Genomic DNA, 23,681 nt, shown 5'->3' with positions numbered 1-23,681 from the left:
AAAATGGGTTGCTTTTCCAAGACAGAGAAGCGGTTATATATATATATTTTTTCCCAGGGTAGTTATTTACACCAAATGTCACTTTAGCAGGAGTACTATTCCAGAGGTCATGTTGTAACAACAGTGGTGAAAGTACACATGCCTGATAATCAGAATGCTGAAATACCTTTGGGATACTCTGGGTAAGAGTAAGAGTTTGCTGTATCAAAATATTTGCTAGGTAAACGAAAAGTTGATCCCGACTGAAGAATATAAATTGCCAGCTAAAGTGTGTGTGCACGCATTAGTGTTTTCCATTATATTTCTTAAACGCAACTGGTAAATGCAGGTGTTAGAGAATGTTGTGGAGTGAAATGTGAATTTTGAAGTGTATTTTGAAGTGTAAGAAAATGAGAAAAGTCCCTAATATTGAAAACTTAAAGTAAAGCACAAGTATCTTTAAAATAAACAGTACAGTATAAAAAGTACAGTACTTGGGTCCTTTCCACCTCTGAATCACAGGAGGCCTGCCTATACCTGTCGTGGGTGTGTGAGATGTGTCTTCTAGAGAGAGAAAGAGACAGAGAGAGAGAGACAGAGACAGAGAGAGACACAGAAAGAAAGAGAGACACAGAGACAGAGAGAGAGAGAGAGAGAGAGAAAGACATATGGACAGACAGAAACTGAGAGAGACACATAGAAAGAGAGAGAGACAGAGAGAGAGAGAGACTGAGAGAGACAGAGAGAGAGAGACAGAGAGAGGCAGATAGACAAAGAGACAGAGAGAGAGAGAGGCAGACAGACAGAGAGAGACTGTGTGTGTGAGACAGACTATATGTTTCTGTCATGCAGTCCCCAGTCATGTATCACAAAGAACTTCTCTCTCAATAACCTTTGACACACATTCTCAATGACTCAGTGTGTGTGCACGCGTTGCACGCAGTGTGATCCAGAGGAAAAACATGTTATTGTCGATCAAAGATGCTGTCTGACACGCTCACGCTAATGCTTTGGGGAAATAACTGGCTCACAGTTGTTGATATTTAACTTATTTATATCCTCTATGTTTTTGGATAGTGACATTTGTCACATTGACAGGAAAAGTTTCTGGAACGCTACTTAAACTAAACAAGAAACATTTGTTAGTACTGTATCGTTAGTTTTCCCAATGAAAATCATGTTTGTTTGTTTTTTTTAGTTTCCATTTAGATTTGCATTTTCCATGGCAGATGAATAGTCAATTAAAAAAACCTTTTCCCCACCATAAATCAAACAAGCATGACATGACATTGCCTGGTGACACGATAAGGTTATCTTCTAATATAGTGGGGATAGCTCACTCTGTTTGATCAAGAGCCTATTTAGCAGCCATTAACACTACCTAGAACCAATATTAATAAGCTCGTCATATAATAAGCTTTGTACTTATTCCAGCCGTATATTATGATGTTGCTGATACACCCAGGCACTCACTAGACTGTATTGATTGTGTGGGTAGTATATGCTCTCACTCCCTTTGTACATATACTACTACTGGATTAGTAAGGTTGGAGAAGAGTACACACAGAGGTAGACTGCATTTGACTGCATTAGAATCACAGGTAAGAGAGGTAGATGTGATGTATAATGATATTGTGTACCATTACAGTGCTCTATTTCTTTTGCTTCTCTAGTGCATGCAGTCATTTATAGCCCCTCATCTGATCCGTCCTCCATGGGATGGTATATAGTTATATGTACTCCATAGCTGCCTGTCTGTGTGTTTCCTTCCATTTGAGAGTAAAGCTGTTCCATTCAGACAGGATTTGGCGCTGTACACCTCCTGCTGCAGCGCTATGCTGTGTTTTGCCAGGGTAGTCAGGCAAGTCCAGGCCAGACCAGGCCAGGCCAGGCCAGGCCAGACCCTCTTCACTGTTCTGTGGTACAGGATCTGTTGCCGGTAATGAGGTGCCTTCTCACAGCGGTGCCCTCCTCTTACCACAGGCATTAATCTCTCTGCACAGAGATGAGGGAGAGATCAAGAGAGAGGAAGTTGTGTGTGCGTATATGTGTGTGTGTGTGTGTGTATGTCCTTGTGTGAAAATGGCTTCCTTTGTGTCAATGTCAGATTCCTGTTTGTACAGTCTGTTAGGCAGGTTGTTGTGTTTGCCTATTTGTCTCATTATCTGTCTAGCGGTCTGTATTTAAATTGATTGTTTGTACATGCCTGTGATGGATATCTCTGTCTGGTTTGCTGACTTGAGTAGCACATGTGAGATATTGTCTAAGTCTGGACTCTAGAGAAAAGCTTTTCATTTCCTATCACATGGCTATTGCTCCCTGAGGACAGGCAGCCAGGCCGGCCTCACACAACTGCAGAAATATTGCAGTAGGATCACAAGGGCCTTAGTAAGGAGACCCAGGCTTTGTGAAATGAAAATGGAAAGGCATCTCATTCTGAATATTAAGCCTACAAGCGTTCAAGTTGACTAGTGATGAAATCTACCTATTGCAGCATCACTGTTTCTAATAGAGAGAGACAGAGTGGAACATAGATTCTGTGTTGTATAGCAGTAGTAGTAGTAGTAGTAGTAGTAGAGTACAACACAGAATTAAACCTTTTCAACAAAAGGAAGCCATTTTCCCTGTGATACATGGGTTGAACAGTCGTCCTCCTGCCTCATCCTTCCCCTCAGTCCTCTCCTCCCCCTCTAGTCGTCCCCTGATAAATGGGTTAAGGTGCAGACCCGGTTTCTTTCCTCTGTGCAGGGTTAAAGTTCCCTTTTGTGCAGAGTGTGCATTCTTGGTTGCTCAGCAAACTTCCTCCCTATCTTTCCCCCCAGCACGTTAACCTACATGTGTAGCCTACATCTGTGTTTTCCCCCGCCTTAGTTCAAGGACTGCTACTTCCCTATTAGAAGTGAAAGGACAGATGACCTGACTATGTTCTGGTTGGCCCAGAGTGGAGATCAATTGGAAAGCTTGTTTATTTATGAGAGAGACATTTTGTGACATAACCACATGCTATCTCCCTCCACAAATGCCTGAGTGAAGTCCAGTGTTTGGCTAAATCAGCATGAACAACCTTTGCACTTTTTCTCTGTCCTCTGATAATGAGAGAAAAAGGGAACAAATACCATGTTTGAGTAATTATTTGGTCAGTCTGATGAATCTGTTTTGGTTGATGAGCTTGTGAGACTTAATCTTAAATCTTTTGTTTGTTTAAGAGTGGAAACTGTTCATCAGTCACTGTATTCCCATTTGGGGCCTACTGTAGAGCTGATTGCTTGCTTTTTGTGTTGATCTTTGTCTCTGTGTGTTTTCAGCACACACAAACGCACTCACACAAAATCAAACATTGTCAAAAGGAGGAGAAAATTCTCCCCTGACAGCGTTTTACATATACTTTGATTGTTGAGAATTTCAGCCCACTTACAGTAGATCAAAGGACCGATGCCTGTGGCTATTTGGCCTTCTTTGCAGTTTAAGATAAGGGATTGATCAATGAGTATGACCTCACCTTAGTCTATAGCCCCCTAATAAAATACTTCACAGCATGGCCCAGAGCACCGAGAATCAGCGAGTGAGAGTGTGACACACAAACCCAATGGCCAGGATCAGGGGGTGACATCATGGCATGGGGCCATGAGGAGCTCATGTGACCAGTAGAGGTCATGGCATTAGCTGCTGGGTACAGGGAATGGCCCCACTGACGGCCCCTAGTGATCAACCCAGTTGTTTCACTGTAAAACAATGGGCCTCCTTGACTGAACACTGTGTACTTGACTCAAGGCTAGTGAACTGCTGTGGCCTGTACCAGAGGGTGTGAATCACATACTTGTTTTGCCAAAGTCAGCAAACCAGCCAAAGCTTCTTTGGGGATTATTGTGACTATTAATTGGCTATTGGCTCATTCTTTGATTATGTCATTTTCTCATCCAATGTGCATGTGACCAAATGTATTTAAGGGCGCTTTGTCAGTTTTTCGTGAACGTGTATGTGCCACTCCTCTCGCCCCCCCCCCAGGGGCTGCAGGTTAGCATCTTTGGCAAGTGCCTTGCGTGCGACATCAGCTTAGTTGGGGGCAGATTTGTGTCAGTGGGACCCAGGCTGGAGCAGGGCATTGTGGGAATGCTGATCTAGTGGGATGTGGAGGATTAGGGTCAGCAGGAGTAAGGAGCTCAGGAGGCCTCCCCTCCTTTCCACAAACCTCTGCTCTTTATTCTGCGGCTCCATCTACGGAACATGCCATAGATATGTATGTCCATATGGTGGTGTATCCTTACTGTAGTTGTAAAAGATGTTAGTGTATGTGATTTGTCTTGTTATGTGTGTGTGTGTGTGTGTGTGTGTGTGTGTGTCAGCATTTTGGCGCAGCTCACCACAGGACATACTCTGGGGTCACAGTGCAATGGCCTGTTCAGTGCACATGACGTCTGATACATAACTCAAGAATTCAAATCCCATGCGGTCCATAACCAGTGAACCATGGTTTTTCCTTCCAACAGCACACAGAGAAGGAGACTTGAGGTTAGTTAGTTCAAACTCAGCAGGTCCTGCACCCATCGCCCTGCTCTCCGCTCATTGGCTTTGTCATTCCAGCTGCGATAGTGTCTGTGAACAGAGAGCATTATTCATGTCCTCAGGAGGGGGCAAGTCCTAATTGAAATTCCAGGCTTTTCCTCAGGAATGAAGCGGGACCGCCGGCACCCACTGTATTATGCTGGCCCTGTCACCTTCAAAGGCCCATCTGGAGACTGTCCGCATGCCAGGGCAGCAGAAAAGACCCAATGGAAAAAAAATAGAAAGTGATGTGTGAGATAAAGGGATGAATGAGGGAGGACAGAGTGAGGCACTATGAGAATACCAGCATTACAGTACTATTCACTTTCTATGGTTTGATGTGAGTCCATGCTCAATGCTGCAGAGTCTAAAGGGCTGAACTGTCTCTGGTTGCTGGCTGTCAGCGTGGTGTGCATGCTAATGACTTGGTGAATGAATCAGTGCCATTCTGATAGAGGAGGAATGGGTACAAGGAACCTCTTTCTAGTTCAGTCTCACAGCAGCCTACTGTCTTGGTGCACAGAACAACAACTGTAGATGCTGATTTATCTCCTCTATTAATATATTAATATGTCTTAAATTAAATGTAAAGTTCAGCAATGGCTTGCCTGCTACCATCGGCTTATTCTCTTCACAGTAAAGTCACAGTATTAATAGTCGTCATACTGTATGTTGGCCTGGTATTACCTCCACATTGCATCAGACCAAGGTAAATCTCACTGCATAGGGAGGGATGGCATTGCTGTCAGGATCCATGTTCTGGCCTGTCTCCCTTATCCAGCCAGCGGTAGCAGTAGCATGTTTGTGTGATTGATTCATCAACTGTGTGGCCTGTTTCTGTCAGCATGAAGAAAGATCAGATAATATTCTACATCTGATGTTCTGTTTACATCTGTACTTCCAGTGTCACTTAACCAAGAAAAAATGTCTTCTGCTCCATTCAAAATCATACTGGTTTTTAGCTCTTATATGGGCATTTTGTCACAGGTAGAAATAGCCATTGCAGAAAACTCTAATGACACATGCTTCTCTCTTTCTCCTCCTTCCCGTTTATTCTCTCTGCCAGGGATTGAGCTGTGTCTGCCAGGATGGCGTTTTTCCATGACCATGGTGGCCAGTTTTGTGGTGTTGGGTGGTCAGCTGCTGATGCCCGGGGTGGCATACCTCTGTCGTGACTGGCAGGTCCTCCAGGCTGTCATCATCTGCCCCCTGCTGCTTATGCTGTCCTACATCTGGTAAGGGAAACACCCTAGCATCTGCTGCACCTTGGCACAGACCTGCTTTATGTTGGTTTCCATTATTCTGTTCCAAGGTTACAAGCTGTTTTTCAATTTGAGTTGTTCTTTGAAGTCTATTCTGTTGTGTGATGCTAGCTTAAGTTCTAAGCTTAATGTGTTAAACTCTTAAGCATCCAGAGTTTTATGGTCCAAATTAAACCTTGTAAAGCTAAAGATGCTTTCACAGGTTTTACAAGGTTTATCAGTGATATACAGCGAGGAGTAGGAGAAAGTCTTGCTTCCAAGGACATTTTGCAGCAGTGTATTCCCAGCTGAATTAGATTTAATGTCTATAATGTAACTCATTTCCAGTGACCTCTACTGTGACTACAGTCTCTTTTGCTGAGGCTCAGGCAGTAAATACTCATGTATTCACCTCCATTTATCCTGCCATGGCACACAGTACACTACAGCACCACAGCTGAGGTGTACACAGCCAGCAGAGGAAAATCCCAGAATTTAGATTCATCATAGAGCATCACAGAGCTTGGCTTTGCTTCCATGGCGCACCTGAACAACAAAGGGCTTTCCATTCAGAAACAATCAAAAGTACTTCAAAGCCCTAATCTCTGATCAAGCAACAATATTGCTGATATAATGCACTTCAATCAGCGTGGGAGACAAAGAGCTGAATTTATTTTTATACTAAGACAGGGATTTCCGCAGTGGAAGGAGGATGATGTAGCGAGATTTGAAGCAGTCTCCCACTAATGTCTGTGATATAAAGGAGGACTCGTTTCATTGTGACTTGGGGTTCATCTCTTATTAAGAAGGAAGTCTTCTGTCTTCTTGACAGGATCTTCCCTGAGTCGCTGCGTTGGCTGCTGGCCACTCAGCAGTACTGCCGCTCCAAGTGGATCATGGGACACATTGCAAAGAAAAACCAGGTGAACACGGAGCTAGACGCTGATCAGATCCTCACAGGTAATGGATTCACACTCATTTTCATGTGATAAACGTTGCTTTCATTTTCTTTTGATGAAAAAGTAATGCCTTTCTTATTTTGACATTGATTAGCATAATGAAGACCACTGTCTGTATTCATTGTAACCTTTTAAAAACTCAAACACATGCATCCCATTATTATATGTTTAGTGCAATGTCCTCTTCCGAGCAAATGGTTTCTCTGCAAGGAGCTCTGTGCTTTGTTAGGGCTTGTTGTTAGGCCGGTTGTGCTTTCCTAAATAAGGCAGATTGACAAGGTTACATCCATTTCTTGTCTGGTAACCATAGTAACAGGCCACTCCTGAGGTAGCAGCGGGTGCTAAACATACACTATGGCACTCTGGGACTTTCATTAATTTCATTATTGCCTTGGGTGGGTGGACAAGCGCTGACACATGGTGTACTGACAGCAGATGGACACAGGTCAGCCACTTTGACCCAGGTTCAGCTGTTAGTGGCTACATGCATAAGAGCTGCCAGACTCCTGAAAGCAGAGAGCAGAGTTAACCATGTTGTTATCAAACGTCATAGTAGATTGCATCCATTTTAAGTTCTATCAGGTTTAACAACACTGTTTACTGTAGTATACATTTGCCATCTTTGACATGCCATTGCACAGTTATCAATATACTTGCAAAAAGCAGTGGCTCTGCAGGCAAAAAAAAATCTAATCAAACCACTCTATGTGAAATTGAATTTTTTTAGAACCCAGAGACTGTGTGCTGATGCAGCATTGAGTAGTAGTATACATATATTCAAGTACTCGGCTCTCCATACTACGTTTGTGTGAATGCGTCCACTGACGATTAATCTGCATTTATTGTACATTGCTGACATATCAGAAGCAAAACTGTGGCATGACAAATATCTGTGTGTCTGTAACCGCTGAGGATGTAAGCTCTGGAAAGTGGCTGATTAGAATAGATGTTGGTAGGGTTAGTCTGATAATGTAGGCTTTCTGCTTGGCCAGAGGATCAGTGGAAAGCCTCAATGATATAGCCAGAGATAAACTTGAAGCAGTGCTGTGGTATGCCGTCACATGCCTGCGTCAACATGAACACACACAGTCAGAATGCGGAGGTTTGTTCCTGTGGCAACCCGCAGTCTGATACCAAAACATCCACTGTGTGCCGTGTGCTGTGTGCCGTATCACGGGCGTTGTCCTCCTCCATTCATCCCCTGTTCCTCCCCAAGTACGTTCCCCTGGACACTCTCATACCTGTCTCGCATAGTAGGAAAAGATTAGTCACATAGGATGAAACGTGCTTGGATAAGTCATTAAAAATACATGAGGATGTTCTGCGGGCACAAGTGTCCTTGTTTGACTCCTTAGAGAGCACATAACGCCGTCTGCCTTTCCTTCGACCTGAAAACACCACTGACGTGTCGATATTGACTGGGGTTCCTTGTTTTTTTTCAGAACTGCAAAGAGCTCTTCAAAAGAAACCCAAAAAGACATGCATTGTCAAAATGGTCGGGACGAGGAACCTGTGGAAGAACATTGTCGTCCTCTGTGTGAACTCGTAAGTGTGTACTGTATATGTGTCATTGAGTGTGTGCTTAGGAAATTGCATATGCATCTTTATCGATTATGCGCTCTCTAGGTGCTTGTGTCCGTGGGAGGACCTGAAAACAGAGAGAGTAAAAAAAGGAATGTGTGCGTGTGTGTTTGGCGAGGCAATGCCAGTCAGACTCGCCATTTTGTGCAGTCAAGATGCCACTATTGACCTGGAAGCTCGATACGCCATTGATCAGTGGCCCTCGCCGCTGTCTGTCTCTCCATATTTGTGTTGCTCTCTCTGTTCATGTGAAGTGCTATCTCTCCTCTCCTCTCTCCATCCTAGACCTCATCTTTAGCTAAGGCAGACACAGATTTGGCTCTGCTTCAGAGCATGGTGTCCCTGACTCCCTAACTCGGCATGAATTTTGCATGAGCTGTGTCCTTATGAAACACTAGACAACCAGGAGAGAGGGCGTGTGCATGTGTGTGTGTATGTATGTGTTTTTGGGTGTGTTTGTGGTGTGTGCGTGCATTTTTGAGATAAGCTGAGATGAGAGAAAAAGCGATAAACCTCGAATTTTCCCTCTTCCTATCTTCCGTCCACTCCCATGCTCTTCATCTTTTATCCCACTTTGCTCGGATGCCCTTTCTCTGTTCTTGTTTATCTCTTCGCTTAGCGTATCCCATTTTGTTCCTTTCTTCTTCTTTTTCCTGTTCTCCCTCATCTCTTCCCTTCCCATGATGCATTGTGCTGTCACATTTTCTCTCCATTCTCAACCTACACACTCCATTATCTTCTTCCCACATTTTCTGTACCATCTGCCCTTCTCCATGATATTCCCTGATATTTGTCTATGTTCTCTCCTTCCTAAACCCTTCTCCCTCTTTACGTCCTTTATCCAGGCTAACAGGCTATGGGATCCACCACTGCTTCGCCCGCAGCATGATGGACCCCGAGGCCCAGGAAACCACCATGTTTCATAACTTCTACGCTGACTATTACACCATGGCGGGCATCGCTGTGGCGTCCTGCATGGCCCTGTGCCCCGCAGTGGGCCTGATGGGGCGGCGGGGCGGCCTCCTCATGTTCATGATCATCACCGCTCTGGCGTCACTGCTGCAGCTCGGCCTGCTCAACTGTGAGTACTTTATGAACGAGGCGATCTCACACACTCACACATGTACCTGTGTACAGATTGTAGTCACGTGTGCCCAACAGAAAAGTTCAGCCAATATGGGTTTTTGTATTTTGCCGATATTTCGTATATTCAACGTGGAAAAGCGTCTGAAACAGCATTTAGGCCATGGGATACTAAAACTCTCCATTGAAACCCATATTAATGAAGTTGTTTTAGGGTTAGCAGCTCCTTAAGGCAGGGTGAATAAAACTTCATGTCACATTTTATAGACTGTTTTTATATAGCTACGGTCAGGGAAATCTCCATCATATTGGAGACAACATGACTGGCCAATATCCGATATTTCATAAAAGGCCAATATCGGCCCAATATATCAGTCTAACACTTGTCAATAGTACTTAGTATCAAATACTGATCATACATAAGTTTAGTCTTTTTTGTTTCACCACCAGCATTGGAAGAGTAGCATACATTGTCAGCCCTTAGATCAGAGAGTTGTCTTTATTTGTGCCTGTCCAAGTCCAGTATCTCTTACAAAGATGCTGCAAAGACTTCATGTCAGTGTTTTGAGTGTATGTGAACACTGCTTAAGCTAATGGAATAGTTGAAGGGTTTCATGCCAAATTGTTATATATCCATTTTGGAAAAGCTGCTAATTTGCTAATATCTGAAAGACATAAATGATTCTGTCCTGACATTCTGTCTGACATTTACAAGCAGATGTCTTAAGATGAGTCCTAACTTCAATACTAAACCATAATGCTTAAGCAGCAGTCAATATGCGAGAGTGGGTGTTCTTTTTTTAAATTTATTTATTTAAATGGTGAATATCTCATTTTGTAAAGAAACTCTTCAGTTGATCAATGTCTGAATTACTATGCTTTTAGAACATTTACCACTGGACTTTCAAACTGCATTGTTGTGTAGCGAGGGTGCTCTACATGATCAAAACAGTACTCAAGTCAGTCCATTCAGTTACAAATGAGCTAGACTTAATGTTTAACCTGAGTCAACACATCAAGGTTATGTCCATGTTTCATGTTCCCGTTTGAAGTGGTTTGTGTTTTAACAGAGTGTTGACAAGCTTTGCGCAACATGTTTGTATGTTTTTTTTGTTTTTTTCCTACTGTATGTCACTGATTCACTAATACATACTTTTTTTTATCTCTTTAATCCTCTAGTGCTGGGGAAGTACAGTGTTCAGCTGAATATAGGTAAGATAATTTATAATCGATATATGTTTATTTATAATTGTGTTGTTGTAGTGTTTTAGAGTCGGGTAGATGAATTGAGAAATAATCAATAATTCATTACTATTGGTCAGAAGTAATTCTGGTATAATTTATATCAGCCTTTAGAAATTGTGAATCGACTCTTCAGCCACTCAATTTGCTGCACTATCTTGATCAAGTTTCGAAAAATGCGCTGCACACAGATTTCATTAGGAGTATACAAACCCTGGAGAGACTCCTAATGAAGTCCTTGGTGTAATTACATCTAGCTTTTCACTCATTTCTCCCCTTTGTGTCGAAGAGAATGAACCTCTCTGTTATGGAGCTGTCTAATTGACCCTCAGCACCCATCTTCCTCCTCTGTTCTTCTGTTTACCAATCCCTTTATTCTCTCCCCGTTAATCCCCCTCTGGGCAGCAAAATGAGCCATCCTGTAGTCAGACAAGGGATTAGAGATTAGAACCGATCGCACAGCAGTCTCCTATGATCCTCTTTATGCCAACTTCAACATATCTCATTCATACCAATGGGCATTCAAACCATGCTGGGTCTAAATGAGCTGGCAGGGTCAGACAGTCATAGTGTAAAAAGGCCTAATCTACAGTAACTGATCAAAATAAACACATATTTATGTAGGTTACATGTATGTTTTCTCATCAATGCATTCACATTCTAATACTAGCAAAGAAGTGGCAATACAGCAATTCACAGGAGTACTAGCTCAGATGATCATTATATTTCATTTGATAGTGTGGAATTCCTACATGAGGCAATATTAATAGAATCGGATGATTGTTTATTTGTTTTGGAAAACTTTAATGAGGTGATACAGTATGTGGTACCCTTAATTTTCACCAGTTAAAACCTTCATTGGAAGGCATCCTCTCTTTTTCTCCCATTTCCCCTGTCACTCTCCACTGTATATTTTCTAATTAAGCAGAAATGCTACAAAATAATCTTAAAAAATGCTATGAAACTACAGGTGGAACACCAACTTGACATCCATAATTCTTGTTGTGCTTTTTAGAAAGAATATGGACCTCTGAAAAAACAGATTATTTTGGACACTTCATAATTACACATTACACGCTACACCTGGTATTCTCCCTGTATAATCACTATGCAGAGCACTGAGTGAAAAGTGGTGTACGTTTGTGTTTTTTGCTTTGTCTGCAGAGCGCTCGGATACGCTGAATAGGAACTTCTCCATTGCCTTCTCTATCATCGGCATGTTCTCCTCCCACGCAGTCAGCAACCTGAGCATCTTCTTCTGTGCTGAGATCACACCCACTGTCATCAGGTAAACCCAACAAAACACCGGTAAAACACATGTTTGTTTTTTCACACGGAAGTCAGGGCTTGGAATTTAACTTTTAAGTCTACAATGTGTTCACTGTTGTTCTACGTTGTATACTTTAATGTTACTCAAATGATCAATGTTATCATTGTTAGAGCCATCAGGTGACTGGGAGTGTAAATGATGTCGTGACCAAAGCCGGAAAGTGTTCTGTTTACACATTATGTTTTATTATCCTGATTAGCGTATGATCCAGTCATTCGCTAATCGAGAGGTTTAAGATTCAAGGTTGGATGGAGGGAAACCACCGCCACATTACATGTCCCTGCAGATGGATTAGCTGCATGAGATCATTGAACCGTTGAAAACAACACAGCCCCTCACAGTTCAGTGTATATGTAATTGTATATCCACATCTTTTACAAATTAGCCGTTCCCTCTGAGGATATATGACACAGCAATGTATTTTCATTATCTTGGGTTATGTAAGGAGTGGTGTGCTGCAGATGGGGCGGCCGATGGGCACCCTCTGGTGGTTAACATAAGCGATGACAGAAGAGGAATGGGACTGCATGCAAAAGAGGGTGTTTCGTGGTACTGCAGCACTCTCTGCTGCTGTGTGATAAAATGGCAGTGATATGTCAATATCATATCAATATATATAAGCACATAAAGGGTGTAAATGAGAGCTTCTCTTTCCATGAAAGATCATTGTTGCTGGCTGTGCTACATAAGTGTAACATATAGTTTGTACCATACCTTGATTATAGTATATTTGAATATCATTGCAGGACACACCCTTCTCTTTTGGGTGATTTAGAGTAAACATTGAGGCAAATTAAATTGTTACCATTTAGACTGTGAACATATAAGCCTTTAGAGGTCATCACTAAATCATACATGGTGATTACCTTGTGTTTCTTGCCTTAGGGGTGGTGGTCTGGGCCTGGTCCTGGCCAGCGCAGGCTTCGGCATGCTGACTGCCCCCATTATGGAGCTCCACAATCAGAAGGGCTATTTCCTTCACCATGTTATCTTTGCGTGCTGCACACTCATCTGCATCATCTGCATTCTACTGCTGCCCGAGACACGCTATCAGCCCCTCCCTGAGACCCTGGCAGACGGCGAGAGCTACACCCGCCAACCCCTTCTCCCCCCGAGGAAGCCTGGAGAGCAGCGCCTCCTGCTGGCCCAGTCGGAGAGCAGCAGGGATTACACCAGGGTGCACGACACCCCACTTCACGAGGCAGCCGCCACTGCAGTGTCCACCATGGACTCCACGGCCTCCTCGGCTGTCGATCTGACCGCTCCGTCGGTCGTAGATATACCTGTCCCCGCCTCCACGGAGCTCCGCCCCATTAAGCCCGAGCCTAAAGACCCCAACGGTCGCTCGGTGTCGTCCTTATCCAGCGCCCCCATCACTGCCCTGGATAAAGAGTGCATCATACTTGCCAGTAAAGAGCATCTGCTGTCTTCCACTCCTTTACACAAAGCCCCATGTGCCACAGACCCACTTTTAGCCAATGCCGAAGACTCCACTGCACCGCTCATGGATTCTATCCAGCCAGCCACGGATTCTACTGCTCCCCAGATGAATGACACTGCACCCTCCCCTACAAAAGAGTCAACCACTCCCCCTGCCGTCGAAACGCACCTCTCGTCTTCACCGGACTCCTCCGCTGCCCCTGTCCCTCAGTCCGTACCTACCTCCATGTTGGTCTGCACCACTCCTGTCATTGAACCCCCGCCTAGCTCCACATTAGACTCTCCCACCACCACCCCGGCCGATGACATTAACGATATCACCCCGATTTTCGACTCGGCCACTCCACCTTTGCCGGAGGCGACCCCTGCCCCTTTAGTGGACTCCCCAACTCCACCTGTGCATGACAGCGCCCCTCCCTCTCCTGCTCTCTCCCCGGTTCCCGAGACGGACTTTAACATCTCCATTGACCCTCCGCCCTCCATTAGCACAGACTCTGGCATTCCCATTCAGTTAGAAACCCCATCAGTAGATGAATCTGCATCTACACCCGTCACCCCTTTAGCTGCTAGAGACTCTCCCACACCCTCTGTCATAGACTCTGCCCCACCGCCACAGTTAGACTCTACCTCTCCCTGTGTTAGTGATGTTGCTCCTCCTCCCCCTACTCCCCCTGTCCAAGTGACTGTTTCTCCTCCACCCTCTCCTCCTCCACCCATTGACTCAGGTCATACACCCCCAGTGGATTCTCCCACTCGCCCTGTCATTGATACTGTTGACCCCCCTACGCCATCCTCTACCATTCTCCCTGTCACAGACATTGTTCACACCTCCACTCCAGAATCTACCATTCTGACTGTCACAGACATTGTTCAACCCTCACTGGATTCAGCCACCTCACTTGTCATAGACTCGGTGCCGACCGCCATTTCAGACTCTGCCGCTACGGAGGCGGCCCCCGCCTCTGTACTGGACTGCACCGTCTCCTCCCCCATAGACTCTGGTGTCCTTCCCATCAGGGACTGTACCAGCACAGAGAACAACACTGTCAACGGAGTGGCGTCGTCTTGATCCGATGTTTCCACCAGGATGAAGCATCACTGGAGGTCTCTGATGCAGGAAGCAGCCCATTCCACAAGAGTAATGGGGGCACTAACAGTCCTGCTCAGGCCTCAGGCGCTTAACAAAGACTGCCCCCATCTGGAGTTGAGTAAACATGTCTTACAGTGTTGCATGTTTCTCAATGTCCCCTTACTGCGATTAGCCAATGAATGGGACCATGCAAGTGGGAGAGTGCTGGAGGCTGGTCTGTGACAATGTGACAGTATCTTCTGCTCTGCTGAATGTCACTGGACATCACCAGCCTATAAACTACTTTCATGTAAATCAATGAGAATCACTGTCTGTCATTTTGAAGAGACTTAAATTCTACCCACAATCACTGAAACATGTCACCAAGACTGGTGTGAAACGCAATGTTGCTAAGAAAAGAAAAAAAAAATCACTCGTACTTTTGCTCCAATGAAATGTCCATCCAACATATTTGTATAGAAATATCGCCTTACATAGATGGAGGAAAAAATGTGAATGTTTTGGAGTGTTTTGCCCTTAGTGAGATAAAAAGTCAGAATTGGAGTAATTTTCTGAACACGCCAAAAACAGTTCTGACCAAAAATTAAATGTAGATGTAGTGCCAACAAATAAGATAAGTATGAATAAATATTTACAGTATTAGAATGAAACCTGATTGGGGGAAAATTCTGGATAGTGCTGTCCCTTGTGTCATAGAACTGTATGTGGATTAAAGTGCACCAGATGAGGCTCCAAAGTTCAGAAATACTACTTGTGTGGTATTTTGAAGGGGACAAAAATGATGTCGCCAGATGGTATATTAAAATTGAAAGATAACGTATGAATGAAATTGCTGAGTTACATTCGTCAACCTGCGGTTTATTGTATGAACAACGATGTAATTGGAGAAAAAGAAAGAGAGATGCCCAAACTTTGTTGGTCGAAAGAAACAATTTTATTTTTCCAATCGTTCCAGTCAATGAAATTTATGGTATGCAATTGTTTTTGTAAATGTGATATTGTAAGTAAATGCATACTTTGTTGTTGTGCTTGATTGAGTTTTTTGAGCATAATCTCCCGTGGCGTGCCCTTATTGTACAAAGCTATAAGGCATTCTTACAATATTTGTGTGAATGTTTAGTGGCACCTTATGCTTTGCATTGGGGACAAAGCATGAAAAGAAAAATGTGAACTTGTCAACAAAACAAACTGTTCAAAATAGCAACCTTAAAAAGACACAAAAGCTATTTTTGAAATGAACCCATGGGTGATAAAATGTTTGATTTGATTACAAATTATTACAACATTGCCAACCTTCAGTGTGTTTTTCAAATCATCTTGTAAACAGCTGTTGTATGTCATGATTCATACATGCACATACAACTAAGTTTACCCTAAAAAAAAAAAAATCTGCAATATTTTATACATTTGTCAAAGTGACATTTTAAAATGTAGGTTCAATCCTTTGCTTTATTCTTTGTCGAGGTCTTAACATATTAACATTGTTAAATTAACAGACTCTTGCTTACAGAAATTGTCTCTGATAAATATATAGAATATACGTATATATGAGGAGCTTTTTCTTCCAAAGCCCACGTCCACCTGTGGACAGCATTATACTTGACTAAGAATTGTGTCTAACTTGACAATGGTAGCTACATACTTCATGCATTGGAGGTAATTGTAATACCTGTCCAGAGAAAGAGCTATGATTACAGATGGGCCACTGTTTACAACAATTTTCATAATAATACAATACTACTGTACTGTAAAACTCTAGAGCCAACTGAATGATGTCTTGTCATTTCAAATGTGATAAAACTCAGTCTCTCACAGTATATTGTATTGCAAGTCATTTATCCAGGGAATAGCAGTTATCTAAGAGCGTATGTGGTCTCATTCAGTGGTGACAGACATCAGCAGACTTCAATTATATGCTGTTGTTCTCACTGTTTTCTAGTGCAACCACTTGTGCTTGTGGAGAACCTCGCAGGTGCTTTACTCACCAAAAAGTCTCTCGTGTTTATATCCAAGTAAAATGTGCACTGACAAATGCTACACTATGCTTTGATATCTGATGATTGAGCAGACCTGCTTTTTGGTTGTTTTCCTGTGAATGACATCCTCACACTACAGCTCAAATCAATGTAAGTATGAAAGCTCTGAATGAAGCTTGATTATAAATGGATCATCACAAAACGTGTTTTCCATTTATAGAAATATGCGTAATGAGCGTTTCATGTGTAAGACACGCCATGCCAAGTCTCAAAGCACAATGTCCTGCAATCATGTGACGTCCGATTTGTTAGAGCTTGGCTGCCTTAAAAGTAAAACAAAAAAAATGGAAAATGTAGTGGAATTTTAAAGACGATACAGCAAGTCTGGTTAAACACACTTTTGCAATAGACCCACATATGATTTATTTTATGGAATAGGGTGTTGACACTGGATTAAATAAGGAATTCTTGCATCCACATGCTAGAGAGGAAATTGTCTGCAGTGGTCAGTGGCTTCACATCACTCTGGCTCCCTGTGTCTTTGAATGTTGTTCTCTCTGTCTCAATATGCACATTGTACAAATGGCCCAAGCCCGTGCAACACCAGTGTAAAGACAGTGACACAGCACAATACGACCAGTGTCTTTTATCAGATCTGTTGCTTCCACTTGATGTCTCCACTCCCGTTTGCAGCTCTCTCACACCCCGCCTAGTCAGCAGTCAGTTTATCTTGGTTTGGGATACAAAACAGCATCAGTGAAAGCAACCCAAAGCAAAATTAGCACCAGCGAGAGTGTAGACTAGTGGATAATGATGGGTGGAAAAGCAAAACTGATAGATGACTAAAACTGAATACATTAGACTATCGAACACATTAGCTATGCCTTGGTAAATAAGTGTGGAAACACCAAAATGAAATGAAATGATAGATCATAGATCATAGCATTGATTGGCAAACCGTTTTGACCCTGGCAAGCAAAGGTCTCAGTGACATTAAGTCCCCAGTGTCCACATTTCAGGTCTTGCTTCTCTCTACAGTATGGCTCAGAATCTCTCGATGGGAGATTTGAATGAATGTAAAAACCATGGATTGTACCATTATAATTTCAGATTGTTTTGTTTTGTTTTTTGTTTTAACATGAATAATGCACTTGTACATAAGCCATACCTGTTGTTAAAATAAACCGCTATTTATTGATCAACTATTGATGTCAATGTATCATTAATTTTTATCAGAACACTTATTGATTCCAAGCAAGTAGATACTCACATATTATCACTGTCAGGTGAATGCGTATAGCTCCAAAATGTCAACTTTTCAGGAGCTTAAAAAACAGCCTCTTTTCTTAGCTTGACCACCATGTATTTTTGAGTTTACCCAATGGGGTTTGAACAGGTTTCAAAGGGTTCTAGAATTTTCTCAACCCATAGAGGAACATGTGATCCTTCAATTGAAGTTAGAACATAAAAATCACCAAAAATTGGAGTTACAAGGTTTTCACATGACAACAGCGATATGTAAAATGCAGATTCAAAGTATCAAATGATATTTATTTCCCCTGATTGGAGAAACAAAACGATTTTTAGAGGTACTTGATCCTGCTGATCCTAAACATGATATTCACAAAGCTCATCCCTAATGTCTTGAATTAAATGTATTCAGGCACATGCACATCTGCAGACTGTTATTAAGGCTAGTGCAGATAAAGTTATACAATCTTCTTGGTAATATATTTGCTATTTTATGTCAGTAAAAACAATTGTCTGGACTTTGGAACAGCCACACATCACTGAAAAAGGCAGCATTTGGTGTGAGACAGGGTGATGTCAGGCTACAGCGGGTGATGCGGCATCCTCTGGTCCACTGCATCAAACCGGCGCGCTCCCATTGGCTGATACGGATACTGGGATGCTGCGCTGGTACAACGTCATCCAACCAGCAGCACGTTTATCTCTCTCCCCGGCTCAACGCTTGTCCTAGGAATGAGGCAAGTGCTGATTTTGAGAAATACAGCGGTAAGGGACTGAAGACTGGACGTCGGTGAAGTCGAGACAGAAAGCTCTCTGCCCGCATCCAAAGCGCATCATGAGGGAAATCGTTCACATCCAGGCTGGACAATGTGGAAATCAGATTGGGGCGAAGGTATGATCTTTATAATTTAATGGAGTTGATATTTTGGAAGGGGAAAAAAAACATAGGCTAACTGGACGGTAGTTTTGATGCGGAACGTGACACGTGTTATTAATTGTTCATACCCATGGGATTTTTGTGTTGGACAGTTTATAGACCTGAGTAACTGAAACAGTTACTCCCTCTGTTTATGTTAACTAAGTTTGTGAGAGATTGCGAACTGTTACTTGTTTACATATGTGGGTGCGGTTCTGGTCTGACTGGGCTTTGCTACGAGGCAAAGGCTGCAGTGGTGTGGCCCCACTGCTGCGTGTCATTTTGTCACCAAACAGATGCGCATTTGAAATAAGGCCTTACAGTAACGCACAGTTCCCACGCCACGTTCTATTGTTATTTGAGCTGAAATGATGATATGAACCCGACATTTGGAAGTTCATATGGATATATTTGTTCCATCTTAGTTCTGGGAGGTGATAAGTGATGAACATGGCATCGATCCCACTGGTAGTTACCAAGGTGACAGTGACCTGCAACTGGAGCGGATAAATGTCTACTACAATGAGGCATCAGGTAAATGTTTGTGTGTAAATCTGTACATCTTTGTCTTAAACCGATCACAAGTTTGCATCTGAACAATGCTAACCGCTACAAACAGCTTTATTCTGTATTGCTCATATCCTTGCATGACCTTATGCTATGCAAGCTGTAGACCTAATTTGAATCGCACAGTATGCCCATGTCACTAATTTAGCTGCCAGGGAAAAGTAGGTCCCGCTGTGCAGGAAAAATGAGGACAGGAACCTGCTAAATACATCTCTCTCTCTCTCTCTCTCTCTCTCTCTCTCTCTCTCTCTCTCTCTCTCTCTCTCTCTCTCTCTCTCTCTCTCTATCTCTCTCTCTGTCTCTCTCTCATAGGGAGCACAGGTATCTGCAGTCTCTGTATAGCCGACCCAGAGCTCACTGTACCTTGGTCTCATCTCACTATACATTGGTCTGATTTTATTTGGCAAGTCATGTTGAAGGTCATTTGCAAATGCATCCAGTGTCGTCCGTCATAGCTCCACTGAGCGGTCAGACTCAAGTGCCCACTCATCTGCCTAAATCTCTAAACTAAAGGCCTACACAGGGAGCCCACATAGGCCTACATAGGATATTCCCTACAATGTCTAGGTCTATTATATTTCCAGTGGTCAGCAGCAGGCATTATTGATCCTTTTTTTCCCTGTTGCGAGCTGGCATCATTGTCAACTACTGGGTCACTATTGCATGCGGATCGATTGAGCATCCCACTAATCAATTTCTCTTTAAAAATTAAGAGAGCTGATTGAGAGATTTTTACAGAAGCCAGCAACATTAAGACCTTAGCCGATGTGATGAGAGAAAAAGAGGCATGTCTGTGGGTAGATTACCTCTTTGTTTGAGTGGTTTCTGCAGAGCTCAGCACTTTTAATGCCCCACTCTTCTAGAACAAGCAGTGCAGCATGCTGCTGCAGTCTGCTTGCAAGAAGGGTCACAGAGAGAGGGTGGAGCAAATGGGAGGGCAACACACAATAAAAGGCACCATGTGATTTTTCAAACATCAAGTATGATGGAGAGGCTGTCAGTATCCTTTAAAGAGTAATTTCTTTAGCAAACAGTGACGTTATATTTATGTCCCTTTTCTGCTTTTTGATAGGTTTAATATAAAGGTACAAATGCTTTAAAAAGTAGTGACCATGTTTATTTTCATGGTTCATTATGATACTGTGCTCACCCAGTGCACACTCTAGAGACTGTCAATGCCTTACTCCACCCACCCATCCGTTCCCTCTTTGTATTCCTCTATCCTTTGCTCTCTTTCATCCAAAGGTAATAAATTTGTCCCCCGTGCCATTCTGGTGGACCTGGAGCCGGGTACCATGGATTCAGTTCGCTCCGGCCCATTCGGACAGCTATTTAGACCTGACAACTTTGTCTTTGGTGAGTGTACAAGTGATCGTGATGTCACCGTTCATCCTGAACCAGCTGCACAGATCAGTGTGTGTCAGCATCTCCTGTCATGTCCTCTAAGGCTGAGCTTAGTTCCACCTGACAGCAATGCATATTCCTGGCGTAAAGCTGCTGCAGCCTCTCAGCATTGTGCCAGTAATGTGATGCATTGCCCATGTGCAGCTGTGTCAGACTGAGACAGCTCTCATGGTGACTCAGCGAAAAGTGGTCTACAAGGAGATACTGCTGCAGTGCTGAAAAGGACTGAGGCTATAGAGGCCAATAAAATCCACCCCAGGATGACTCTCCATTTTTCCTTGCCATGGAACAGACAAACAGGGGCGAGCTCTGGAAACAACTGCTTTGTTTTCTCATGATAAAATATACATACAATCAATTATTGTCTCTTTCATTGAATTAATGTCTCTTTCATTGAAGCTAACATATCGTATGTTTTTCTTATTTATTTGTGGGTCAGTGCATCACTCTTTTTACGTCAGAATTGGGCTTCTGTATGAATACTCACCTTGGATTATGGCTCAAAGGATTGCAACATCAAACCCTGTGTGTTGGTAAATAATAAGTAATTAAATGTATTTGCCTAAAATTATGTGTCTTTAAATACTACCTGCATCTTACAGGTCAAAGTGGAGCAGGAAATAACTGGGCGAAGGGCCACTACACTGAGGGAGCAGAGCTGGTGGACTCAGTGCTGGACGTGGTGAGGAAGGAGTCCGAGAACTGCGACTGCCTCCAGGGCTTCCAGCTCACCCACTCACTGGGCGGGGGCACCGGCTCTGGCATGGGTACACTACTCATTAGCAAGATCCGTGAGGAGTACCCCGACCGCATCATGAACACCTTCAGTGTCATGCCTTCCCCCAAGGTGTCTGACACCGTAGTGGAGCCCTACAACGCCACCCTCTCCGTTCACCAGTTAGTGGAAAACACAGACGAGACCTTCAGCATCGATAACGAGGCCCTCTACGATATCTGCTTCCGCACCCTGAAGCTGACCACACCCACCTATGGAGACCTTAACCACCTGGTGTCAGCCACCATGAGTGGAGTGACTACCTGTCTCCGCTTCCCCGGCCAGCTTAACGCTGACCTCCGTAAACTGGCCGTCAACATGGTGCCCTTCCCCCGCTTGCATTTCTTCATGCCAGGCTTTGCGCCCCTCACCAGCCGGGGCAGTCAGCAGTACCGTGCCCTCTCCGTGCCAGAGCTGACGCAGCAAATGTTCGATGCCAAGAACATGATGGCGGCCTGTGACCCTCGCCACGGACGGTACCTCACAGTGGCGGCCATCTTCCGCGGCCGCATGTCCATGAAGGAAGTGGATGAGCAGATGTTGAGTGTGCAGAACAAGAACAGCAGCTACTTTGTAGAATGGATTCCCAACAACGTCAAGACCGCAGTTTGCGACATCCCTCCCCGCGGCCTCAAGATGTCCGCCACCTTCATTGGCAACAGCACGGCCATCCAGGAGCTGTTCAGGAGGATCTCTGAGCAGTTCACCGCCATGTTCCGCCGCAAGGCCTTCCTGCACTGGTACACTGGAGAGGGAATGGATGAGATGGAGTTCACCGAGGCTGAGAGCAACATGAACGACCTGGTGTCTGAGTACCAGCAGTATCAGGATGCCACCGCTGATGAGATGGGAGAATATGAAGAGGATGAATTAGAAGATGAGGAAGATGTCCGCCATGATGTTCGCCACTGACTGTAAAGCGTAGCCGTGCCGCTCTATGTGCTATGTGAACCAATCACTTGAAATAATCAATAATTGTTGTTGGAAGGTGCAGAGAGATTAGAAGAAGTATGCTAGATATGCAAATGTTAAACTATATATTGCAGTGTGCAGATCATGATGAAATATAGCTGTTTAGCCTAAATTATACTGCGTATCAATGTGGCTCATACTGAAAAAGACCATGAGTGATGTTAGAACCTAACAATTATGTGAGTATTATAGTCATTGGTTTTCCAAGTCATGCTTTGCCAGTGTCAAAAAAGAAAAACTATCATCCTAAATACAGTTTTGTAACATTTACCTCAAAATGCATTCACTGTCACGTCTCAAAATAAAAGATCCAGTCCTATCAGTATTTTCTGTGTCGTGTTTTTTCATTAGTTCCATAGATATAAAAGTGTGTAAGGGAAAAAAGGGCACTCATATATTACAATATAAGTCCCTTCCATATGAGTTAGCCCTGCTATGTGGTATATTTACTTTATTTATTGCAGCTTAAAGCCATAGCTGAGAAATCCCTTTGTTTTTTTAACTGACTCACTGGAACAGGCAATGATCACACTGATTAAATAAGTAGAATGTCAGTTTTTTCTTACTGTTTATAGTGTTTTGATTAGTACTTAATGGTGTTTTTGAAGTATGCAAATCTGCTCTGTCATGGTCAGGCATATCAACTGTAATTTGATGACAAAATGTGTGGAAAGAGAGGGAGCCTCTTAAATAATTTAATAGAATCTTTTTATCAGATAAAGTTTGCAATGTATAATGAGGGGGAAATAAACTTTTATCACAACATAAATCAGGTAAAGGCCTGCCTCAGGAGAATGTTGTTTACCTTTGAGTTGCCTAGACTTCTGAAAATGGTGAAATCAGTCATTGTGAAAGTCTTGAGCTATTCAGCTGTTCCGCAGATAAACATCAGACTGAGCCAGACTTTCAAGCAACAAGGGAGGGGCCCAGAGACAATGAATAAATCATGTCAGGGAGAAATGTTTGGTTAGACTCAAAGCAAGCAATAGGAGCATTTCAAACCACACATTTATTACCAACAATCTAACAGTGTAAATTAATACCAGGTGGATACCACGACAGCAACATCATGAGAACTGCTGATATAAAGTTTGGCCTCCCTAAAGAACCATTACAGGTAATCTTTAATCCTTCAGAAGAATTCCAGCTTGGTCTCCCTTAAATCCTTATGTACTTTTCCCCGACTCATGGAGCCACTGTTCGGTGATGTTGTTCAAGACTTACTTGCTGCAACTTGTTGTAACTGAGACAGCCATCTTTATATGGCCCCCAGGTTGCATGCCTGGTTCACATACAGGTACCAAGCCATCCGCTCCTTAGCTTAGCTTAAGTG

The 23,681-nt window shown here is 43.3% G+C and overlaps 2 protein-coding genes across 4 annotated transcripts in view; both read left to right on the top strand.

Moving 5' to 3' along the window:
* The window catches only part of LOC139650166 (solute carrier family 22 member 23-like), a 37,657-nt gene extending 20,012 nt beyond the window's left edge, over nucleotides 1–17,645 (top strand). For both annotated transcript variants that reach the window (XM_071526739.1, XM_071526738.1), the window contains 7 exons: nucleotides 5,588–5,756; nucleotides 6,595–6,722; nucleotides 8,164–8,266; nucleotides 9,148–9,383; nucleotides 10,565–10,597; nucleotides 11,792–11,915; nucleotides 12,843–17,645. In XM_071526739.1, the coding sequence (XP_071382840.1) occupies nucleotides 5,588–5,756; nucleotides 6,595–6,722; nucleotides 8,164–8,266; nucleotides 9,148–9,383; nucleotides 10,565–10,597; nucleotides 11,792–11,915; nucleotides 12,843–14,466 (2,417 nt within the window). In that variant the 3' untranslated portion in view covers nucleotides 14,467–17,645. The remainder of the gene's footprint in view (nucleotides 1–5,587; nucleotides 5,757–6,594; nucleotides 6,723–8,163; nucleotides 8,267–9,147; nucleotides 9,384–10,564; nucleotides 10,598–11,791; nucleotides 11,916–12,842) is intronic.
* Nucleotides 17,646–18,549: 904 nt separating this feature from the next.
* On the top strand, nucleotides 18,550–22,288 carry LOC139650164 (tubulin beta-2A chain). 2 transcript variants are annotated; one of them, XM_071526734.1, is made up of 5 exons: nucleotides 18,550–18,606; nucleotides 19,056–19,164; nucleotides 19,510–19,518; nucleotides 20,443–20,553; nucleotides 21,204–22,288. In XM_071526734.1, the coding sequence occupies exons 1-5, from the start codon at nucleotides 18,550–18,552 to the stop codon at nucleotides 22,286–22,288; spliced, it is 1,371 nt and encodes a 456-aa protein (XP_071382835.1). The 2 variants fall into 2 exon arrangements, with proteins under 2 accessions (XP_071382835.1, XP_071382836.1); XM_071526735.1 differs by lacking the exon at nucleotides 19,510–19,518.
* Nucleotides 22,289–23,681: the final 1,393 nt, after the last annotated feature.

This window comes from Centroberyx affinis, unplaced genomic scaffold, assembly GCF_046629955.1.
Source record: "Centroberyx affinis isolate AG114_WGS23_722 - 3 ecotype Tasmania unplaced genomic scaffold, CSIRO-AGI_Caff_v1 ptg001449l_1, whole genome shotgun sequence".
Taxonomy (NCBI): domain Eukaryota; kingdom Metazoa; phylum Chordata; class Actinopteri; order Beryciformes; family Berycidae; genus Centroberyx; species Centroberyx affinis.
Note: the sequence above shows the minus strand (reverse complement) of the source record. Positions and strands in the feature narration are given on the sequence as shown.

What these genes read in the sequence shown, in the direction of transcription:
- LOC139650164 (XM_071526734.1), top strand. Translation starts at nt 18,550, where the DNA reads ATGAGGGAAATCGTTCACATCCAGGCTGGACAATGTGGAAATCAGATT. An exon ending in GAAATCAGATTGGGGCGAAG is followed by an intron (nt 18,607 to 19,055) that starts GTATGATCTTTA and finishes GTTCCATCTTAG; the next exon opens with TTCTGGGAGGTGATAAGTGA. An exon ending in ACCTGACAACTTTGTCTTTG is followed by an intron (nt 20,554 to 21,203) that starts GTGAGTGTACAA and finishes TGCATCTTACAG; the next exon opens with GTCAAAGTGGAGCAGGAAAT.